Source organism: Stegodyphus dumicola, chromosome 9 (genome assembly GCF_044657685.1).
Source record: "Stegodyphus dumicola isolate Sdum_Otavi_A_Nest chromosome 9, ASM4465768v1".
Classification (NCBI taxonomy): domain Eukaryota; kingdom Metazoa; phylum Arthropoda; class Arachnida; order Araneae; family Eresidae; genus Stegodyphus; species Stegodyphus dumicola.
This window is the reverse complement of record NC_140776.1, coordinates 136,670,908-136,693,439: the sequence shown is the minus strand read 5'-3', so window position 1 is coordinate 136,693,439 and position 22,532 is coordinate 136,670,908. Positions and strand designations below refer to the sequence as shown.

The following is a 22,532-nucleotide window of genomic DNA, read 5'->3' as shown; positions in this document are numbered from 1 at the left end:
TAGATAATTTCGATCATCTTTAATAAAAATTCGTAATTATTATGTAATTATTCTTATACAATTATTTTTTAAGAAACAAGGAAATAAATTGAAAGGATAGTATAAGAATTAGAATTAGTATTGTGCGATAACTAAAATATCGATAACCAAGCTCAGGCATAGCAAAATATCGTTATCTACTAACAGTTAGCAAATATTCAGTTTGCATTAAAGACGCATTTTTTAAATGAATTCAGTACTTTCAGAGCAGATTATTGTATATGATACATGTGCAGTGGAACAATTAGGAAATTGAAGCAAATAATCATTATTGAAAACCTGATATTTTTCTTCATTATTGATGTAAAATATTAGAACTAATAAAATGACAGTAACACTTAAAATGCTACTCGCTTTACTAGTTATGAACTGACAAAATATCATTTCTGCTTTAATTTCTTTATGCTAACTTACAATTACCATTTCCAAACGGAATAGAAGGACGTATTTACGAAAGAAAGAAAAAAAAGAATGCAACCTTTCATGCATTTAATTAGCTGTGTCTTAAGCTGTTAGGTAAAACAGGTGCTTAGACGGCAACGAAAAATGGTGATAGCTATTATTCATTTATTTGCTAATCTATTATAAATTTATTGTGAGCGAAAGTAGATGTACCTTGTCTTGCAAGTTCATTTGATATTAATACGTGTTACCTCAATAAAAAGGCTACAGCAAGCAAGTCAAAGAAGAAATGTTCTCTTTTTTTTTTTTTTTGTTTTTTTTTGTGTGTGTGTGTGTGTGTGTGAAAGTGAAAATTTACTATTTCTCTCTAGTTTCTATGCAATTACATAATTCATTTAAACCTACATATTAATTTCAACAATAAAAAAATTCTTCAGTCAATTTCTTCAATGTGAGTTCAAATTCCTCACATTTAGATATCAATAAGATTGCTCATAATATAATATGATACAGGCAATGAGCAAAATTATTAAAGACCTCGAGCCTGATTATTCAACTGAAGATGATATTATCATTCTCCAGCCCTTTCATCACTACTAAGTGTTTTATCTAACAGCCCACTTAATGCCCTCCGGTTTATCAAAGCCGGAGTCACACGCTAATACGAGTATTTGTCTAACAGTAAGAATATTTAAATTACCTCTACTGTGCATTTTCCTCACGTGCATAATTTTGAATTAAATGGGAATTTAATGCAAAATTAGGACGTGAGGGAAATTCACCTTCTCCTAGTAATTTATATTTTAAATCAGTTCATTTTGCTAGTTATCATCCCAAGAACCTTGACTTGGATAACTTTCTCGCACCCCTTTGGGCTTGGAATTATAAGGAATTAAGATGCGCTGCAACGGCTAAGAAGCGAAACTGCGTTCACAATTTTATAATGCAGAATATGGTGTGAGAGTGTAAATACGGCCGGGAGATTATCGCATTGTAATTTTCAATGGCGTTTACTGTGTAGTTTGGGGAACATTTGTATGCGTAAATTTAGATAACGTTATCAATAAGTGCAAAGACTTCGTAAGCTACTTTTTTTGTAAAGTATGCGTACCAAATGTTGTAAACTCTATTTAACATTTGCAACTTAAATGGGTTGTGGTTACTGGAAGTCCAAGCTAGAGCAGGAATGAGGTACAGGATCTACAATATGTAGAATTGACAATGGTGTCTCAATCGTATCCCGGTTCAGCAGTTGATACAATAGCAATCTATACAGTATCGATCGATAGTATTTTTCACATCTCTTCTGCTTTGCTTGTAATTGCTTGCTAGAACAAATCATGGCATTTTGATTCTGCAGTCGTGCTCCCTCATTAGGTACTACATTGCAAGGGAGAGATGCCCGTGCATGACGTTTTAAAGAAAACTCGCTCGTATCCACGTTACTCGTGAGGAAACCACGAAAACGCCCATGCAACCAGCCCGTTTTACAGTACTCGAACCACGGACCGAACTACAGTGTTCAGCGCTTTTTACCGCTCGACTCGATTAGTGGGTCCGTTTATATATCTGTATCAGCAGCGGTATGTAAGGTATTTCTTCCGCCTTCTTAGCAAGCCTTCGTGGTGTAATGGTCAGCACACTCGGCACGTATTCGACAGGTCCGATGTTCGAGTCCTGGCGAGGGCATCGCTCATTTTTCACATCTCTTCTGCTTCCAAAACACCTAATGACTCTACAATATGACATAGATTAATTTGGAAGTGACGCAGTTTAGAGAGATTTATAATAAGCAATTGTCGACTGTGATCACTTTTCAGATGGTATGCCGTTATCAGTTGTATACTTGAGGCAACTGTTTGCAAGTGATAGGCATTATTCCAGTTAGTTATTGTTATATCATTACCGAAACTCTTTTTATTATCGTATCGGTCATATGCCGGTATCAATTAATTCTACAGCACATCGAATTTACGCAATGTGATTCTATGAATGTAACTTGCTAGAAAAAATCATGGCATTTTAATTCTGCAGTGGCCTGTCTTTTGTTTCAGTAACAAACTGGATTCCCACTGGGGAGAACGAGGTCATAATGACACTTGCTTTATTATTATTAAGGGAAGGGATATAAAGTAAATATTTATTCATCAAAAGCTACTCTTATTTATATAAATTTTAAAGATATATTTCTTGTATCTTTACCTTTCCTGTACTCCTAAATGCTTTCTCTTCCGCTGCCAGCACGAGTGTGTGCAGCTTTCCCCTGCCATAAAACCCCGATAATGAAATATTTTTGAAGCTATCCAGATGATTGCGAAATAATAACAAACAAAGAATTTTAGTTCAAAACAGAAAGGTCTACTTTATGAGGTGAAAATCATTTTTTGAGGGTCACAGAAAGGAGAAGTTTCATTACTGTCCTGTCAAGGCGTGTGGCCCGTCTAAATGAAAGGCACGTGAGGAAACTTCTCTTTCTCGCGGTAAAAAAGTAGCAAGTGGGAAGAGGATCATGACGACGCCCTGCTGTTGCATAGAAGGGAAATCTCTACATGAGGTGTTGCCCATTGACTAAGGAAGTATTTAGCAAACCCATTTTACAGATGTTCTGTTAATGTTCGCTTCCTTTCACACGATACGAACTTAGCGGGAAGTTTCTTAAATATGATTTTTTTGTAGTATTGTATGCCTTTCCAATTACTGCATGTGTTTCAGATTTGTCACGTTACACAAGAAAACTGACTCATTCTTTTATTACGCATATTTTAAAGCTATGGAAACATCACGCAGCCAAACGTCTCAGTTGTACACTACCTAACCTGAGACAATTATTCAGCTACTGGGTGGGCTTGTGTATTTTAGGAACTGGATGAGAAAATTAAATTACTTGAATTTGTTTAAAGTAAACTTTTTAACAAAGTAATAATGTATAATACAGTTCGAGGAACAGTTTATGCCATTTTATTATGTCACTTTATTATTAACCTTCATTATGTCAGGCTTATTATGAAAGGAAAGGGAAATCGAACTTTTCTCGAAAGTCGTTTTAGAAAAGAGTTTTTTAATATTATTCTTAATCCTAACTATACAGATTCCTAAATACAATAATTACCTATTTTTGGCATAATTTTTTTTCATAGACATCATAAGCAATAATAAATTCATAATAATCGCGGCATTAACTACAATTATACACCTCTCCAGAAATAGAATATAACTCGTTTTTAGAAACGAAAAGAAAATTTTTTGCAAATTCCTTCTGTTCCTCTTACACGTTTCCAAATGTAACTTAATAAAAGATATTATATTATATAGATATAGATATATATGGCGTAGGATCGACACCAGCACATGACCGATACGATATAGAAAAGAATTTTGATAATAAAGAAGATTATCAAAAATTAAGATTATTATCATCATTATAAAAAAAAAGAGTTTTGATAAGGATGTAACAATGAGTAATTGTAATAATGCAAATATGTAACTTCTCAAGAGTTGCCTCAAGTATGCAACTGACAATGCTTCTTATTATTCTTATTTTTATAGTTAGGCGATTTATTTCATAAGAAGAGATGTAGGAAACGTAAATTCTGTCATACTGAACAAAACTTTAGGGAGAAAAATGGACTGCTTCATATAAAATTAAATAATCAGACACTTATATGAAAAAACGAAAAAAAAGGAATGAAAACAAAAAGCTACTATACAAATGGAACTCAATTTTACACTTGAGGGATCTAGGAAAATATATTGCCTTTACTCTCATACCCCCTTGCTTTATACTTACTTTGTCTTTAGAAATATAGAGGGAAAATTACATAGTCTGAGGATATGATTTAAAGGAAGAATCTGACGGATTAAAATGCTCATAAGAAAAGACATACTAATATATTTTGCTCTCGGAATGCCTGGTAACGAGCTACGGATACGCTTGCCAAGAAAGGCACATGTGTTCTGACAACTGGATCTGGTAGTGATACTTTCCGATTTACTTTGTTCATTTCACATCAAGTACTGCTGAGTAATTACAAGCCCATCTCTCCAAAAGAGGGTTTAGAAAAGTAATGAGTTACTCAACTTCACAACGTGCCAGACCATCCTGCAGATAAGAAGCTGACGCGTTTCGCTTGACCACCGGACATGAATGCCCTTCGGCCCATAGCTTTCGGTTTGGAATTGCTTCTAGCTCGTCCATCCCTCTTTGCGGAGACTCATCCACAAACGCCCTCCTATTACTTTTGTCTGGCGTTACTCTTTACTCTTTGTACTGGAAGACGTGAGGCTGCTGAATGAACTTTTGAAGCTCTTTTCTAACTCGTTCCTGTTTTCGGTATTTTGTATTTGAATTTGGTACTATATCCTATTTTTTGCTTGTATGCCTTCCTCTTTACTTCTGCCCAAGGCCACTTTTTCGTCTACAGGCTTTCCGAGTTTGAAGAAAAATATTTCTTAAACGTTAATTATTGTAAATATTTTTTTTCACTAACTTACAAAATGAACTTTGCTTTTCCATTCTACAACTTGCTGTTGTATTGTGACTTATCTCAATTGTCTGACGAAAAGCCCACGAAATTCATCGTGGCAAAGAGAGCAAAGTTGCGCCTGTCGTTGGAAAGAGCCTTGAGCACCATACACCCCTGAGAACCATACTTCGCGTAGTTCCGCCCCCCCCACAATTTTGATGGACAGCACCCCGTGGGGACGGGTCCGAGGGTCTCCCTCCCCTCTTTTTCTACTATCAAGCTCTCGAGAGGACTTTCGGCTCGACATATATTTAGAGTGCCCTCATGCCGCAAAGACATAATACATCTAAAAACATCCATGCCTTCTCCGGGATTCGAACCCAGTAGGCGTCCCTAACTACTATACCGCCTGAGTGGCTAATTTTAAAAGTTGCTACTAGTAATCAGGATTTGTTTTAAATAACTTTCTATAAAACTAAGTGGGGAGAATACGCGAAAAGGAGACATTTTCGAAAAAATGGATGATATTATGTTTAATAATATTACATCTTGTTAATAATTATATTATATTTCTAACACCTGCAGACATATTTTTTTAAATACTTAAATTATGAAAAGTATTTACAATATTACTGAACAGAGCCCCCCCTGAGTGGTATAGTGGTTAGCGGTGCTGCCTCCTGCTTTGCTGAACCCGAGTTCGAGAACCAGATAAATCTTGGACGTTTGTACAAGTAAATGTACAGTGTATCTGTGGCAAGGGTTCACCTAAAATATTGGCTAGTTGAAAGTCCTCTTGAGAGGTTTGGTGGTACGGGTATAAAATTGGAAGTCGCTGTGGTGCATCTAGGGCAATATTATCGATGATGAGAGAGCTAAATATCCGATGGATATTGGCCGTTTTCGACAAATGCATTAATGACTCTGCAAGTGTCCGGCCTTTTGAAACGACATATTACTGAACATAAATTTGAAGTGTAGAAGAAACCATATCCGAAAAGCATTATTATATGATTTCTTGCATACGATCAACTCTGAGAATAACTTTCATCGTTATTTCCCAGATTTAAATGTATATCAAAGTTACAAAATTAAGTATATTATAAACTTAAGTAAAATATTTCCTTCTTTGACCACCATAACATTAAAATCTGTGTTTTTTTAACGTTTGATTAAGATATTGTTTTTGTAACAAGTGTAAAGCCATGTCTGATTAAATAAATGAGCTGTTGCTAAATCCTCCGACGTAAAGAGTTTTTTTAATTATTTTCTAACCTGATCTGTCACAACGCTTATCAACGCACAAAAGATAACCATTTGAAAACAATGAATTTCTGAATACCATTTTCATTTATTTCAAACAAATCATTAATAAAACATTTGAACTGCGGTTTGTACATACAAAGACAATCAAGGAACTTAGATCCCTCCTCTGCTAGTCGAGGAGTACTTTTTTTTTTCACAGCAGAGTCATGATGCAATGAAACGCAACAATTCACGAAGCTGGAAATGTTGCACCTTTGGTATGATATATAATTGCATTTCTAAATAATATAAACAGAAGTGTGACAAGAAAACTGAGGAACACTGTCGGAAAAGATCAAGACAAAATAAAAATATAATACCTTCGAAAAGCAGAGAAAAACAGGTCTACAGACGCGTTTCAAACTGTTAATCATCTCAGGGAAAGGGTGGGCATTGTTAACTTAACGAAAGAATTACAGATGTAAGTCGACTTGTCGATATAGATCTTAGGACGAACAGAAAGGCCTCGTTGTTCTCATTGACCTGACATGACTTTAATTTTTTGCTTTATTCAAAGCATGGCTGGATTAGAGCTGCGACGCAATCCAAGGTACAGCATGGCCGAGGGCAGTGCTACTGATGCCAAATTTGCAAGTCAAAAGGTACTAGCGGATGTAAATTTTGGCGGCTACGAAAGCGTACACAGTTTATGGAAAAGAAGCATGCCAGTTAAAATTCAAGCAAAATTTATTCTCAGAATTAAGTTGCATATATAGAAAAATTCTATGGATTTCATTGGTAAGAGCCTGTTCTGACGATTTTGCCATAAATACGTCACTTAAACAGATGAAATTAAAATTACATCTTCAAAAAGGCTATTGACTGAATTATCAAATTTTTATGAAGTCCTTAGGAATCATACCTATAATTATCTGGCCTTCTTTGCCAACCATCTTTGCTCCTGTATTTGCATTTAAAGGATCCTCTAAAGTATCTAGTTTTGCAGTTTCCCCACGTAAAAGGAAAATACAAGAGTTACATTCTTAGTTTTATCTTAGTATTCTTAGTCTTCAATATTTTTTTCCCGAGCATAATTTCGAAAATATAAATGAGCAAATTACGTTGAGAAATATGTACTAGGCACTTTTAAAGAAAGTCTAAATCATTATATAAATACAAAATGATTGTTTCTCTTTAGCAACTAACCAAAAGTGTCTTGAAATATCTTGAACATCGCGTAACCTAGTTAATTATTTATTGTGGTAAAAGAGCATAAAAACGTAAACTTTTCTATCAAAATAGGAGTTAAAATGCTAACTAAAAAGGGCTATTTTTTTCTCTATTAATATTTTCGTTGGTGTTTTAGGATGATGTGACATTTCTGTACAAATTACATTTAGCACATCACCCCTGGGGAAAGAGATTTTCTGATTGGTGCAACCAAAAATAAGCAAAAAGTAACACAGTCTGTTAAAACAATCAATCAGTCCATGATTATTAATCTGATTTTTTTTTTCGTATTGCCCATTTCTGCTAACGGTTGTTCTAAACGTCTTTTATACATTACTAGGTTTTCCCTCTATCTTTTTAACCCAAAGGGGCGTTAGCCCAGAAGGGCTATTAGTCTGGAAGCGGCATTTTGCCCGGTTCACTATAAATGTCCGTCTAACTTTTCAAATTGTTGCCACCAAAAATTACCGTCCTGTATAATATTTAAAGAAAATAAAAAAAAAGAAAAATCTGCATGACACGTAGTCGTCTACCCGAATATGGGCATCCGGAATACCGAATTTGGAATTTTGAATTTGTTTTATTTCTTACGGATATTTCATATTTTGTAAAGCTTTAACGCATTTTTGACCCAAAAACTCAATGATTTCAAAAACGAGCAATAGCAACATTGTACGAAAAAAAAAAAAAAAAAAAAATCTCCAGCGCGCGAGATTGTCTATCGGAAATTCAAAAGACATGCTAATTGTTTAGCCCAAATGCTCTCGAAACGTATATGTGTGTGTAAACGGAAAAAAAGTCCCTTTGGGCGTAATATAAAATCAGAAAGCTTTTTTTTTTTTTTTTTTTTTTAAGGGACATTGAATTTACAACTTTTTAGAACACAGAATTTAGAACATTTTGATGGTGAAGATAAAACATAATTCGATTATATGCTTAAAGATACAACGGAAGACGAACATTTAATGTTATCCGACAATGAAAATTTTTAATTTCGTAACGTATGTCATTTCTTTTAAATAAACACTATTTAGATATATGTAAATTTTTGTATGCTGATTTTTTCCTTTTTTTTTTTAATCTATCGTTTTTATATCTTGCGCGTAATTTTGCGTGAAGCCCGTAAATTTCGATTGTATTTTTTTTGTATTAAATGTGCGGTTAAATGCAGGAATGTGCGGTAAATATTGCTAGTCCGTACCTGTTTAATGCTTTTTTCACTGAGCAGTCTTTTAAACTTCGCGAAAGGATTTCATATTTAACCTTCGCCCTTAAAAATATCTATCACTGTACATGACATTATTAATAGAAATTGTCAAAAGCTGAGTATTATGTAATCAACATAGAAATTAAAGACTTTGTAATAGCAAAAAACGTGACAATTTCGGACATATCGCAGTTGCTGCAGAATTTTTTTGATGCATAATTCATGGCGTTTTAAGTTGCTTTCATGAAGTATTACTTTAAACGGCTCAGTGACGCATTTATATTTATTGCTTACCTATTTCTTTTGACTGCTTTGACTTTGAATACTTCTTGTTTGTTATTTATGTAAATGGTATTGATAAGAGCAAGCTTGAAAGCCAAACATATTTAGTGTCATTTGTAGATGATGCTAACGTATCCGGAAGAAGTGTCTCGAAAAAAGCGAACATCATACGTTAGAATGATTATAGTAAATACATTTTGCAGAGGTTACAGGGTAATGGAGTATCTTGTTCAATTCTTTCGGGCCACATAAAAAAGATTCTGGAAGAAAAAAAGGAATCGATAAAATATTAGATAAGCTATCCACTTGAGGCCAGTATTTGAAAAATGCGTTAGGAGGGTCATGTCAGAATGCTCACCAGTTATTTGTTATTGATTTACCAGTTTTTAGAACCGCTACTGATGCAGCAGCTCAAATGCCCTATTGAACAAGTTTTAGAGTAGAGATGCATCATCTTTCAGGCTTAAAAATGCAAGTATTTAAGTTGCTTAATATGGCTTATGAATAAAATGCATTTCTGTCGATCTGTATGATAGATGATGCCCTGTCAATGAGCTTAAAATTTGTAGGTTTACTCTCTGTAAATTAACTAAAGTTCTTCAACCTTACCAAGACAAGCTAGCGAGTTATCGCTCCGTCTTCGAAAGTTTGAAGTCTGAACTCTTAAGAAAGTTTAAAGAAACATTATTATTAAAAGCTTAGATATGAACAAATGCACGACTTGTGTCTACAAATTAAATCTTCGCTATTTGTAGAATATTAGTTTAAAGAAAACTAAACTTAAAATTAAAATTAAACTCGATGCAGGAGATTATGAAACGCTCAGCCTAACCAAACGTTAGTTCAAATTATTAAATTCGCGATTTACTGCGGCTAGCAAAATGCTAATGCTGGATAACTACTGCTAAATAATACTTTACTGAACAATAATGCGAACGTAACTATTAATTTCGAACTCATATCAGTATCTAAAGATTTTATCAAAATTACATTAAAATATTATTTTAAAAACCCTGGGGGAGTTTACTTAATTTTGTACTGAATATAAATAACTCATTTTTGCGCTAACTAATTTAGACAATGATATTATCTATATATTCAGCATGATAAAAACAATAATTTTTCCAGTTTTTTTTTTTTTTTTTTTTTTTTTTTTTTTAACTATGTAAGGAAAGTAACTGGCATTTCCAAATACGGAAAAATATAAAAATAAGCACATGGATATTTACCAAGAAGAGATAAAACTTACGAAAAACATTAACCTAGTAAATTTAAAAATAAATAAATAAAAAAAACAAAATCTGAAAAGTTTCAGATTTTAAATTACGTCCAAAGGGGCGTTTTTTAACATTTTGTGTGTTACCTTTCTTTATTAAATATCATATTCCTCGCACTTAAACCATAAGATCCAGTGCAACAGCAACATCGCAAAATAGTTTTAAAACGAGCATATCTTTAGAATTTCCGATACAGAGACTCACGCGCTGGAGATAAAAAATGTTTTTTCTGCACAACGTTGCCATTGCTCGCTTTGAAATCCTTGAGTTTGTTAATCAAAAATTCGTCAAAGTTTTAAAAAATAGGAAATCGATCATAAAACAAATTTCAAATTTCAAATTTGGTCTTCCACATGCTCATATTCGTTGGAGGATTACGTTATTCAAAATTCGATGACTCTATGTACCGTTGTTTTATCACAATACGAGAAATATACATACATTTATGCAGATTTTTCATTATTTAATTTCTTCAAATATAATGCAGAACTCTAACATTTTGTGGCAACAGTTTGAAAAGTGAACCGACATTTGTGAGTCCGACGCAAAATGCCAAAACGAAACTAATAGTCCTTCAGGATTCAAATCCCTTTGGACTAATAATCCAAAATACATAGTTCCAAATTTTCTTCTACTGGATTTTTCATATCATTAATAGTCTAACGTCAAATTTCCTTATACAATCCAATTAATTTACTTAGGATATGTAATATTGTTGCTTAGGATTACTTAAATGTCTTAAAAATTTATTCAGATCTTTGATAAATGTACTTCTACCTTTTGATCGTAATGTTATTTCAACGAATTCTGCTTTATGCAGCAGGAAATTGTAATTGAAATAGCATAACAGTAAAAGACATTTGCTAAATACCTCTTGGACATGACCATTCTGTTCAAGATAGGCGCCAGAGGGTGTGCACCTGGTGCCAGCGCAGAATTTAGAAGCTGCAAATTTTTTTTAATTTAGGAAGGTACCGGATGGCAGTATTTTGTGTTTTTGCGGAGTTTTCACCGGTTAGCAAAAAGACTATCTCTGGCCCTGTCTCTGCTATTAAATAATAAAGAATCTGTCTAATTGTCTGTCTCTGGATGTATCGTTACGTAAGTAGGTTTGTTCCTCGCATTGTGGAAAAGCGGCAGCAACTTGAGCTACCATATAGTCCTTCATCCGAACCCTCTAAGCCCTAATTTTGAATTTATTTACTTTATGATCTATGGAAACTTAATGAAATTATGATGAATAAACTAAGCCATTTAAATGTATTTTGTTGCCATCATATGATGCACCAATTTCCCAATATAATGTCTACCATAGTTGCTGAGAAGTCTTTCACAAGCATTGGATGAAATCGAGAAGAATCCTTCACACTCTTGGTGGCGGCTAGGTTAGATTAACAGAATATGGCAAAAGTTACGATGGTTATATGCCTAAGGTTAAGGATACCTTTGTTGTAAACTTTCTAAAGGCAAATGGCTCGTACCAAACTGCGAAAATGCTTATGCAAACAGCCCGTTCGCCTGGAGTTGAACGTAGGAGGAACTAGCAGTGTTCTACGACTTCACTTCTCGGCCACTGGCGGAATAGCATTTAAGTACAGATTTCATAGTTTACAGTTTTTGTACAGAATGAGAAATTTTTTTTTTTTTTTTTTTTTTTAGAATGTGTATCTAAGTTTTAAAGATCGAATGAAGGTAGATTTTGAAAAAAGGTAGATTTTGAAAAGTTTGACGGCTTTTTTTTTAATGGATTGATTAACTTAGTTAATTCCGTTTTTAATAAGGGATATTTATAAAAGGATGAGCACAATCTAGAGATAGTAGGAAACTTTAGAAAATATTTTTGAAATATTGCATTTTCATATGAAAACTAATTTTCGTCAAACTCATTCCTTTTTCTTGGAGGAGGGGGAGGTGAAGTAAACATAAAATACATACAACGCATTATCAGATTTAAGGCCTAAACGTTTGTGAAAGTTTCGACAACAATTTTCAAATCTAATCTACCTACTTAGTATTCTAAACAGCAATACTTAATGAATTAACATACTAATATCCTGTACTTTAATATTCTGACTGAGACGCAGTGTTGTAGTAAATGGCAAGTTTTTCATTATTTGATTATTCATTGTTAGCAGACTTAACAGAACCAGTTTACATTTGCATTTTTTAACTTTTGTTGTTTAAAAAAAAAAAAAAAATCTTAGATCGAGATAGAAGTCCTTATTTTAAAATGCTGTAGTCAATATTGGATAATTTAATTGCTACTTGTGATCTTAACCCATTTATTTTAAGAAATTAATATATTAATTTGTCCAATATGTATATACTGATGGGGAAATCAAAATTACTGTGTGTTGCGTATTGTGATCGGGTTGTTCTCCTTTTAGGACATGTGACTTACTATAACCAAGGTCATTCCATTTACTGTCTATGCACGAAGAATAAATAAGAAAGCGCGAAGACAATTTTTGAGCATGTTTTCTCGACAAAGAATTATTGTGATTTTTTTCCTTTTCCCCTCTCACTTCTCAAATATGCGTTCATTTCATATTCGCTGCACGCATGGAAGTATTTTTTACTCAGTTACGCTCGGTTGTTATCTCTCAAACAACTCTTTTACTTATAAAGTGTTGCGAGAATTCCGCGGTTATTGGCTGCACAAACAAGTTCTCTCGCTGTGAATGTCAAGGCAAAAACGCATGGAATAGTAACATCGTAGAAATTTTCTAATCTCGTGTTTTGCTTCGTAATAGCTCCACTATCGCGACTTACTAAAAATTTATACTCCTCATTTATAGAGAGCCAGCAAACAAACAAAAGATAAATAAGAAACCTGTTGATGCCGAGTTCAGTGCTAGATACATAGAAACTGAATGTGAAGCGGTATTTTTTGGTAGTGTAGCATATATACACTAAAGATAGTGGCCAGAAAATAAACGAAATTAAAGAAAATAATAAAAAAGTAAGTGATATAAATGAAATTTTTAAATAAAAGAAAGTAAATAAATAAATAAAAGATCCGAAAATAATAAGAAAATAAACAACTACATCTGTCCTCTTTCAACGAAAGTTTGATGTATGAACATCTAAACAAAATAAATTTGTACTTTCTGTAAGTGGGAAACTTTTTCATTTATTTATTTATTTTTACTGTTTTCGTGAAACACAGTGGTGTTGTACACAGAACGAAAATTGCGACATCTTATAAGGCGTTTGTCATCCTTTCACAATTCATTATGTTCAAGGACATCAGTTGTCCTGTTTCTTGTTTGGGATGCTATTTCGCTGCAAGCCATGGAAATATTACATAAAAGATTATCTCTGTTACATCAATGAACTGACTTTCAGGTAATATTGCAATGTTTCATACTGATCTTCCGCAAATGTCGACTTTAATGTTACTATTCCAGAAAACATAACATAATCCGTTAGCAGCCAAGTTTTCACTGAACTAATTTGCTGTTGGAAAATTAGTTCTATACAAACGAAAAGAATTTCTTAGTTTTAAAGTAACTTCTTAATTGATAGGTAACATAATAGATTTTTTTTTTTTTTACTAGAGCTGTTAAACAAACGATTCGCAGTCTTAAAACTATAATGCATTATCTTATCTTAATAAAAAAAAAATTAAATAATTCCAAAATTAAATGTAGTACATGACTTTTTTATGAAGTTTTCAAACAAATTTGTATTTTAAAATAAATTACTATTGTTCACGCGTACATTATCTTCGATATAAAGTAAGATGCTGGGTAATAAATATTTATAAATATTTTGCAAATAATATAATATAATAAATATTTATATAAAATATTTATTTAATATATTTATTTACTACTTAATTTTACAAATTTTTCCCGCGTCTGTTTCGATTTTTTAAATTTATTAATGTATGGAAGTGATCACAGATCAATTTTTTGTTTTAAACTCTATATTTCTTTTAAAATACAAAAAATTAAAATCTTTTATACTTTTCTTATTACTTAGAAACAATTTATCAAATTTTTTACGGTTATCTGCTAAAACCATTCATCATTTATTAGATATTTGAGTTGGCAAATTCTCCAGCGCCGCGACTGAAAACTTAAGACTAATCCTAAAATATCGTTCCCCCTCAATAATAGAAAACATGGACAGCGAGTCCTTAGTATAGCTGTACTTTGCTCTTTTACTTTAAGATCATACTGTCATGAATCATTATCAATAAACTGATGTATATAAATAATCGTTATTAAACCAACTTCTATTTATTAAATTTATGTGTAATTTTTCGTACAAATTTATGGGTACAATTTAACATACACGAAAAGCAGTATTCATTAAAACCAGTTGTAATTATAAGCAGAATGATTTCATATGACAGCAATCGGTTTTATAGGTGAAAAAAAGAACATGAAAATTTGGTTGTCATTCTGGATGTTAGTCATTAATCGAGGAAAATGAAATAGTGCCAGTGGAGGAAGAAATAACCAGGAAACTCATCACTTATTAACATATAAATTCCTAATATTTATAAGAACAACGAACTGATACTGTGATGCTAATCATTAAATGAGAATGAATCTTAACGATGATCCATTCTCAGTCATGGACTGAAAGGCATCAACTGTAAAATCAGCATTACCACCGGTTGAAGTACATCAGTAGTCATTACGAGCAGTCAGAAATGAATTATGTTGATTCATATCGCTATAATATTACTACATACTGTCAACATAAAGCAGCATTATAATTGGTTGAAATTAATTTGACAGCATAAGTTATGCAAACACAATTCCATCATCAAAACTAATAAATAAAATAAAATGAAATGTAATAGTCATAGTAATTTTGTCTTTATGCTCCCGTATTCAGTGTCAATCACTATGCAAATTAGAATTTTTGATACCGAAGAGTTTAAAACGTAAATTTATTGCTTGAATTTCATTTGCACAGAATCGTGGGCCAAAAATCTACGAAAGTATTTATTGTCTGCTATAAGTTATCAAAGCCTAGCGTTTAATGTCTTTATTAATCTGATCATTGATAAATCAACAAAAAAGACTCAAGATCAGTTTGGAAAGGAATTCAAGAGAAGGAATCTTAGTCGAAAGTAGTCGACATTATAGCAAAGAGATTTTAATATCGATTGTCCAAAACTGAGAATGAATATTGCCGAATTGCTTGGCTTTTGCACATCTTTATTTTAACAATTATTGCAAACTTTTAGCTATATTAATCTATGAAAATCCCAAAGTTGTAAAAAAAAATTCTGCTTCTTTTTCCTTAGGTTTTTTCTGCTTATAGTTCATTTTAATTTCGATAGTAATCGGTTATTTTTAATCAGATATTAAAACCACAGAATTCAATTTCTTGTTTTAAACTATGCAGAAATCATATGCAGGATCATTGGTATAAACAGTAGTTTAGTAATTTAATAATTTTAATATATATATAATATTGAATTAACCAAAAGTGATATATATATATAAAGTATGTATGTTTTTATATATACATAGACATATCACGGGATTTTATCAAGATTCTGGTAAAGAATATGCAACTTGCAAGTGTTGAATATTGAACACATTGACAGTGTATTAATGTTCATTGCAAGTATAATAAAGACTTGTTGCGTCATTAATGGCACGATGAAAATTATCTTTCTCTGCAGACAGCAAATATCGATATGAATATAAATATAATAATAGCCAACAGATGCAAATTGTTTAGTTATGGTTTGCCACTCAAATGGCATTTCATTTTGACCCAAGATATAACATGAATAATCTATTTTGTAATACAAGTTTGCAATTTACAATACGATTTATCTAATGACGATTACGGTACTCTATTGGAATAACGATACTCTTGTAATAATAGTTGGCGATTATATGTGTACGAACACTAAATATACAATACTACACAAAAGATATAATTTCTTATGGAATTACGCCGTAAATTTACATAATATCTAGCGATGCATTATTCGAATATCATAAAGTGCTAAAATACAATTGATCTTTTTAACATCCGAAACGTAGTTATTAAAGTAGCATTCATTAAACATGATGTGACATTTTCTCTAATTGCTTTTAGAAAAAACACCATTTAAATAAACGACTGTGTGTAAAAAAGTGGTTACCTTTTAAGACCAGGTTATTAATTTGTAAAATTATTGATGTAACGGAAAATAGATATGTGCAAAAAATATTCCAGTATAAGCTGAATTTGAATCTTTATGATTTATAGATGCGTAATAAAATATTTATCAAAGCTAATTAAACATAATATAAAAAGCTTTAAATTCCATTAGAATATACAGGCAGATTTATGATTCTCCATTCGAAAAAGAGTTTTTTCGTTTAAAATAAATAAATTAATAAAAATAATAAAATGTACACAAATAGCTGTTTTCCATTTAAAGAGCATTTTTAGTAAAATAAAATCAAAATAAATTGAGTTTAATAGGCACCCAGTGTGTTTTTTGAGATTAAAAAGAAATTGATACAATTTAACATTAAATAAATTAGAGAAGCTAGGTAATAAAGATAAAACTATATAAACTGAAAAAAAACGGTCAAATCTAAAACTACTGGACGTCGCAAATTATTATTCATTTATTTATCTATTTTTCTACTTTCTCAACTAGCAATATGACAGCTTTGCTTTAATTATCCCCCTCCCCCCAAAAAAAATTCTTCGTTTTTTTAATGCTCCGATATTTAATCTTTTATATTCATTATAAAATTAAAACTGAAATTTTTATTTCCAACAGAAAAATATTTCAGTCAATCAACATGTCTTTTTAAATTTCGGCAGTAAAAGAAAATAAAGGTTTAAAAAAAAGTAACTGATAATATACATAATTCATGAAATGTAATAAAAAATTAGAGTTCGGAAAACACAATCATCTGGGAAAAAAATAAATAAATAAATAAATAAATAAAATAAAAAAAAAATTCTGGAAAAAATTCTGCTTCGAAAATATTCCAAATACACTCAAGGAAATGCAATGTTAAAATATTATTTAAAGCTGGAAATTACCATAAAATTGTAATTTTAATAGACATTTAACAAAAGAAGATGCGTTGTACCAAAGTTATTTACATTTGTTAAAATCTAAACGGATAAAAGATATCCTCATCCTTGAAAATAATTAAATTTATAATAAAAAATTAAGCGGTTGTGACTTACCATGCTGTTGTTCATCATGCGCTCTTATTTGCCAGGAGGAACTACGCAATCAAGAAAACAAAAGTCCAGCGGTCCGTGGTGGCTGAGAAATAAAAAATTCCTTCCGGTGTAGAGCTCAACTTGGTGGGTCACTGTGTGATCTGAAATTTCACCGCCAGAGGTCACTCACACTCTTTAGCGGACTGGTAAAGTCTCTCGACCCCACTGCTAGGGTCTACTTTCAGAATTTTCTCCCTACAGAGTTCTTAAAAATCGTTCTATTATGCTTTCCTTAATTGGATTTGTCATTCTGTGATTCGTCGAAACGGCTTTTCACTTCGCAAAGAAAAGGATCATATATTATTGGTAGATTTCAAGGACAGTACTTGAAAATACTGACTTCAGTTTCCCAAATATGTTTTAGTTAGGCAGTTAGTTAAAAGAATCTGCAATCATTTACTTGAGAACACAGTTAGCATTTGTTTTGCTTCTAAATAACTTACCAGATTTCTCTCCAGCTTGTTAAACTAAACATCAACAAAGTAATCCATGAGCTATATTTGTTAATTATGATGAAAACTTCCTCAGTGACACCAAAGCTTATATAATAATCACCAAACTTCTGGAGCATTAAAATCGTATTTACACAAAACGATGTTAACAACTTTAGAACCTTCCGCAGTTAAAAAAAAAAAAACGTCCGAGAGAAAAAAAATCACAACCGAGTCGTAATTAACTTACTTCCAAGTTGCTGAATAAAATCCGAACATTTGTTAAGAAATCTTCTGTGTTTTCTTTGTTGCAGTTGCGCAACAGATCACTCAAGATTAGTCCAGAACAATCCAACTCTTGCAGCAAAAGCTATCCGAATTGAAGTGGTACCCCAACCATTCAATCAATTTTGGGTTTGTTTGAGAAAAATGAAGCTACGTTTTGAGTATGTGGAATCTCGGAGGAAGGGAGTCGTAGTAGCGGAGAGGTGGGGGAAGAGAAAAGGATGGCGCTGGTATATATAATCGGCAATTTTCATCGGTAGGATTTGCTAAGCCGTGTTGTTTTCCGCACCATGCATAGAGTCAATTTCTCGAATGGGTAATTCTGAAGTATGCAAGTTGAAGTCTCGCACGTTTTTCTGCTATCAGAAGGTGGAAGGTGTTTGCTTTTTGGAATTTCTCTTCTTTATTTTAAAGGATTTTCCTCGCTTTTCTTTATTAAAGATGGTTTTAAAGAGTTCTGAAGCGTGCTCAAGTTTGTCCAACCACTTCCTCGTGTATGTCCTTCCGCAAATTTCCGTACACAATTCGAAGGTATTGCAGCAAAAGAATTTATTGATCCGAACTTAAAACAATCATTGAAATAATATATGAATGCTTACTAAATTTCATAAAATGTACTTCTGATAGCTTGAAGGAAATTTTTGCTTCACAGACGATCCGTCTAAGAACGACTTCTAAGAACGCCAGTTTAATATCTGCCAAAAGACTGCTTTCTTTCTCTTCCAATATATTAATTTCTAATAAATTGACTATTTATATTTTAGGCGCATCTAGAATCCTAGATCCAAAAGATCGGAAAACACTCTTTTTCTTGCTGAACTCTATATTTTTTTTAGTTCAATATTCATTCTTTATCTTTACTTTTTTACTTTTCTAAAACTTTTCGAGACCAGTCTTTATTTTCGTGCAGCTTTTTAAAAGTGACGGATGATTTCTTTCTTTTTTTCTAGTCTTTTTGAACTTGAAAGAAAATTCCTTGTCTTTTAAATTCAATTCCAGAAACTATTTTTTGTCTCTTCAGTGAAAACAGTCTTATTGAGAAGATTTAAGAAATGCTTCAGTTAAAAGCAAACAATCAATTTGTTATTAAACCAAAAGATAATTATTTATAAACCCAAGTTTACTTTTCCATTTCCACTTAAGAAAAACGAATTTCATTTCGGAATTTTAAATGCGAAACTTTTTATATCTAAAGAAATATTTCCAGTACAATAATACCTTGTTAGGAAAACTGTCTTGTATGATTCATTTTTCTTTCCAGAAAACCAAAAAATAGTCTATTCCTAATCCGGAAATCCAAATGGTATGATAATTTATGCTGTAGAAATTTCTAAACACAAGAAAATTTATCCGCTATTTTCTTCTCACTATACTTTTCATCGCATAATTTGTTTTTCGTAAGAATTAATTTATTTCATACACCATATATCCTTTTGGACAAAGCACAATATTTTATGAATCAAGCAAGAAGGGAAAAAAATCCTGATCGGATAAATAACACGCAGCTCAGTATTCTGCCAGATACCGCGAGTTATTTATAATCAAGCTATCCATAATCATAAATAGCTACTCACTCCGTTGATGCTGCCAGTTTATCCATCTATTGTCATATGAACGCGCGCAAATGGTTTTGTGTACCTAGCCGAAAAAGCGCGCCGAAGCGGTCGCAAATTCTTTCAAAGTAGATTTGCGCCAATCACCTGCGCCGTTGACTTAACAACCCGGTGTTACCCTTCCGGCAAAGTGATCTTTTTTTGCACGCCATTTCGGGACTGAGAGAATTCGAACTCGGTATAATTATACCTTTTGTCGATTTTCTTGTTATATATAGGATGCATTTTTAATTGTGCTGGTTGTCTAGCACTGATTCTTCTTTTGTCTTTTTATTTAAAAAAAATTATTTTGTTATATTCTCAATTTTTATTAATATTTGAAAACAGTGTATATTGATAATCAGAGTTTTAATTACCAGCGTACAAATGTGAGCCATTTAAAAATAATATATACATTTTTAAAAGCATTTTGATATTCACCGGTTAGGAGGAATGATTATTAAAATTTATGTGCTTAGTATAATTAATAAAAGACATTTTACAATATTTCGTCTGCATCATGCCTAATAAATAAAATCCTTTTGCAAAATACATATTAAAGTTTTTTATGTTTTTTAAACCAAATTTCCTCCTGTTGTTTGTATTTTATTAAAAGTCAACAATGGCGTATTTATACTTAAAAAAAGAATAGAGACAACTGAACTCTTTGCATTTCGTAAAAGATCGATTCGAGGAAATTGCTGTTTTTATAACTTCTATTTTATAATTTATACATCATGGGCGAAGAACTATATATTGAACTAAAATTCACTGCGTCGATCTAACACGTTGACGAAAAACCACCTTAAAATTTTGTTCTTTTCTGTTTCAATAAAATCTCCTCTATTATAAATAAACATCGTTACCAATCAACGGTAAGATCTTTCTTTCATTCTTAGCATCATGCTTTGGTCACAACAGCTTAAGTTAGCAATTTAAAAAAAGGTTCTTTTACTTAAATTTTTCAATGACTTCTTTAAACAAGTATTATTTTATACATGAACTTCGAAATGAAATGAAATATGTTTCAAAGGCCCACAAGGTCGACTGCAGAATTTCTATTTTGTATCTACTATCGTCTGCATCAAAGTAAAATCTAATGGTTTCATGAATTTTTGGAATATCATACAGTTTGCAGCCCCTATACATGTCTTTCTTTTTTCTTATATATGTATGCGTGTAAAATATAAAATATGAAACAAACTTATCAAATTTAATTGGAACCATTTGGTAATAGACCATCAAATTTATAAATTTTAATTAAACGTATGCTTGTTTCAAAGGATACACTTTGCTGCTTCATTCTGCAGCATACTACGTCACATTTTCCTTGCAGTTTCTCCAGCCGAATCTATCCAGAAATCTCTCCAGCCGCTGGGTAGGAAAATACAAAGACTTTTCGGCTATAAATACGACCACAGTAAGTACGCATGACCACAGGACATACATGGAATTTTCTGCTTATCTACTTGCGTGCTGAAACACACGTGACACTTGACCATATCCCTCTCCTGGCATCTTCCAGTCCTTGCCCGTCCTAGCCCCCCGTGAGAATTCTACAAAGTAATGTATTCTAAACTTAGAGAGCCAGAAAACGTCCTGCATATTGCACAATATTCGCGGCATAACAGCGGAACTTGGAATTTGGAACGCATTACCTTTTTCTCGCCTGCTGTTGCATGAATGAAAACGCGTCTCTCGATTTGCCTCTTTTCTCAATTTTTCTCCTTTCTCTAATCTCTATCAAATTAGTTATATAGAAATTATGGGGCGCGTTTAGAATCTGTACTGTGATACCAACTTAAGCAAAAATGTATTTCTAGAGAAATTTTCCTGATTACAAAGTTCTTTTTTATTTAAAATTCCCTTTTTTTATTAAAAAATTCTTTTTTTATTTATATACTTACTTTGTTTTATATTGTTTATTGATTTACTTATCTATTTTTCAATTTCAATACAGTTTTACAAACATATATATGTAAATAATTTATACCAAATACTTAATAGATCTACTAGATATTTTAATAGATTCTTACTCCTCATACTTCGAGAATACCTTCTGTCTTCATTTCAAGGCGTTAATATTTAATCGAAGAATAAAACGCAAGTTATTGATGTTCTTGTTATTGCTATTATTGTTAGTACCAGCAATACTAAAACAGTTTTTGTTACAATTATTTATGTAAGTTACTTTATTCGAATTTATAACAGAAAAAACTAATTCTTTTCGCAATATACAGGGTCATCAAAAAATAATGGCAGGATTACGAAATTGTATTACACACACAAAATAAATAAATAAATAAATGCACGGGAATATTTTATTACTATATTCAAAAACTTATAACGTTTCGTATATATTTCAGTGCCGCATAACCGGTGCAGTGGTTAGTGACGCTGACTGTCTCACCGAAAATCCCTGGTTCGAATCCCGGAGAAGGCCTGGATGTTTGTAAATGTATAATGTCTGTAAGGCATGGGGGCACTCTAAATATGCGGCGATCCCATATAAGTCCTCTCGAGAGGTTGGTGGTAGAGGAAGAGGGGCTAGAAAATTCTCTTAGGATCCGTACCCTTCTTAGGTACCTTCGGACCCGTACCCTTCTTAGGTGGCCGCAGGCCACGAAAGCCCTATCTCAGGCTAACAAGATATGTGATAAATGTAGCATGAAAACGTAACGTATAAATAATATAATAACGTATAATAAGCAGAATAGTCCTTGAAGCAAGTCCTTTTAGGGTGGAAAAAAAGATGGCAAAAAGTATAAAGCCTATACGAAATGAAACATGTCCGTCGATGTCGAGCTTGTACAAAAAGCATAGATGGAGAAGTGGGAGCAATGAGATGGATCAAATGGTGCACG

The 22,532-nt window shown here is 32.3% G+C and overlaps 1 protein-coding gene across 1 annotated transcript in view; it reads right to left on the bottom strand.

The window, feature by feature from the left end:
* The window catches only part of LOC118186090 (transcription factor AP-2-epsilon-like), a 295,229-nt gene extending 275,562 nt beyond the window's left edge, over positions 1-19,667 (bottom strand). Inside the window, exon 1 of the mRNA XM_035356105.2 lies at positions 17,322-19,667. Coding sequence (XP_035211996.1) covers positions 17,322-17,339 — 18 coding nt within the window. The 5' untranslated portion in view covers positions 17,340-19,667. The remainder of the gene's footprint in view (positions 1-17,321) is intronic.
* Positions 19,668-22,532: the final 2,865 nt, after the last annotated feature.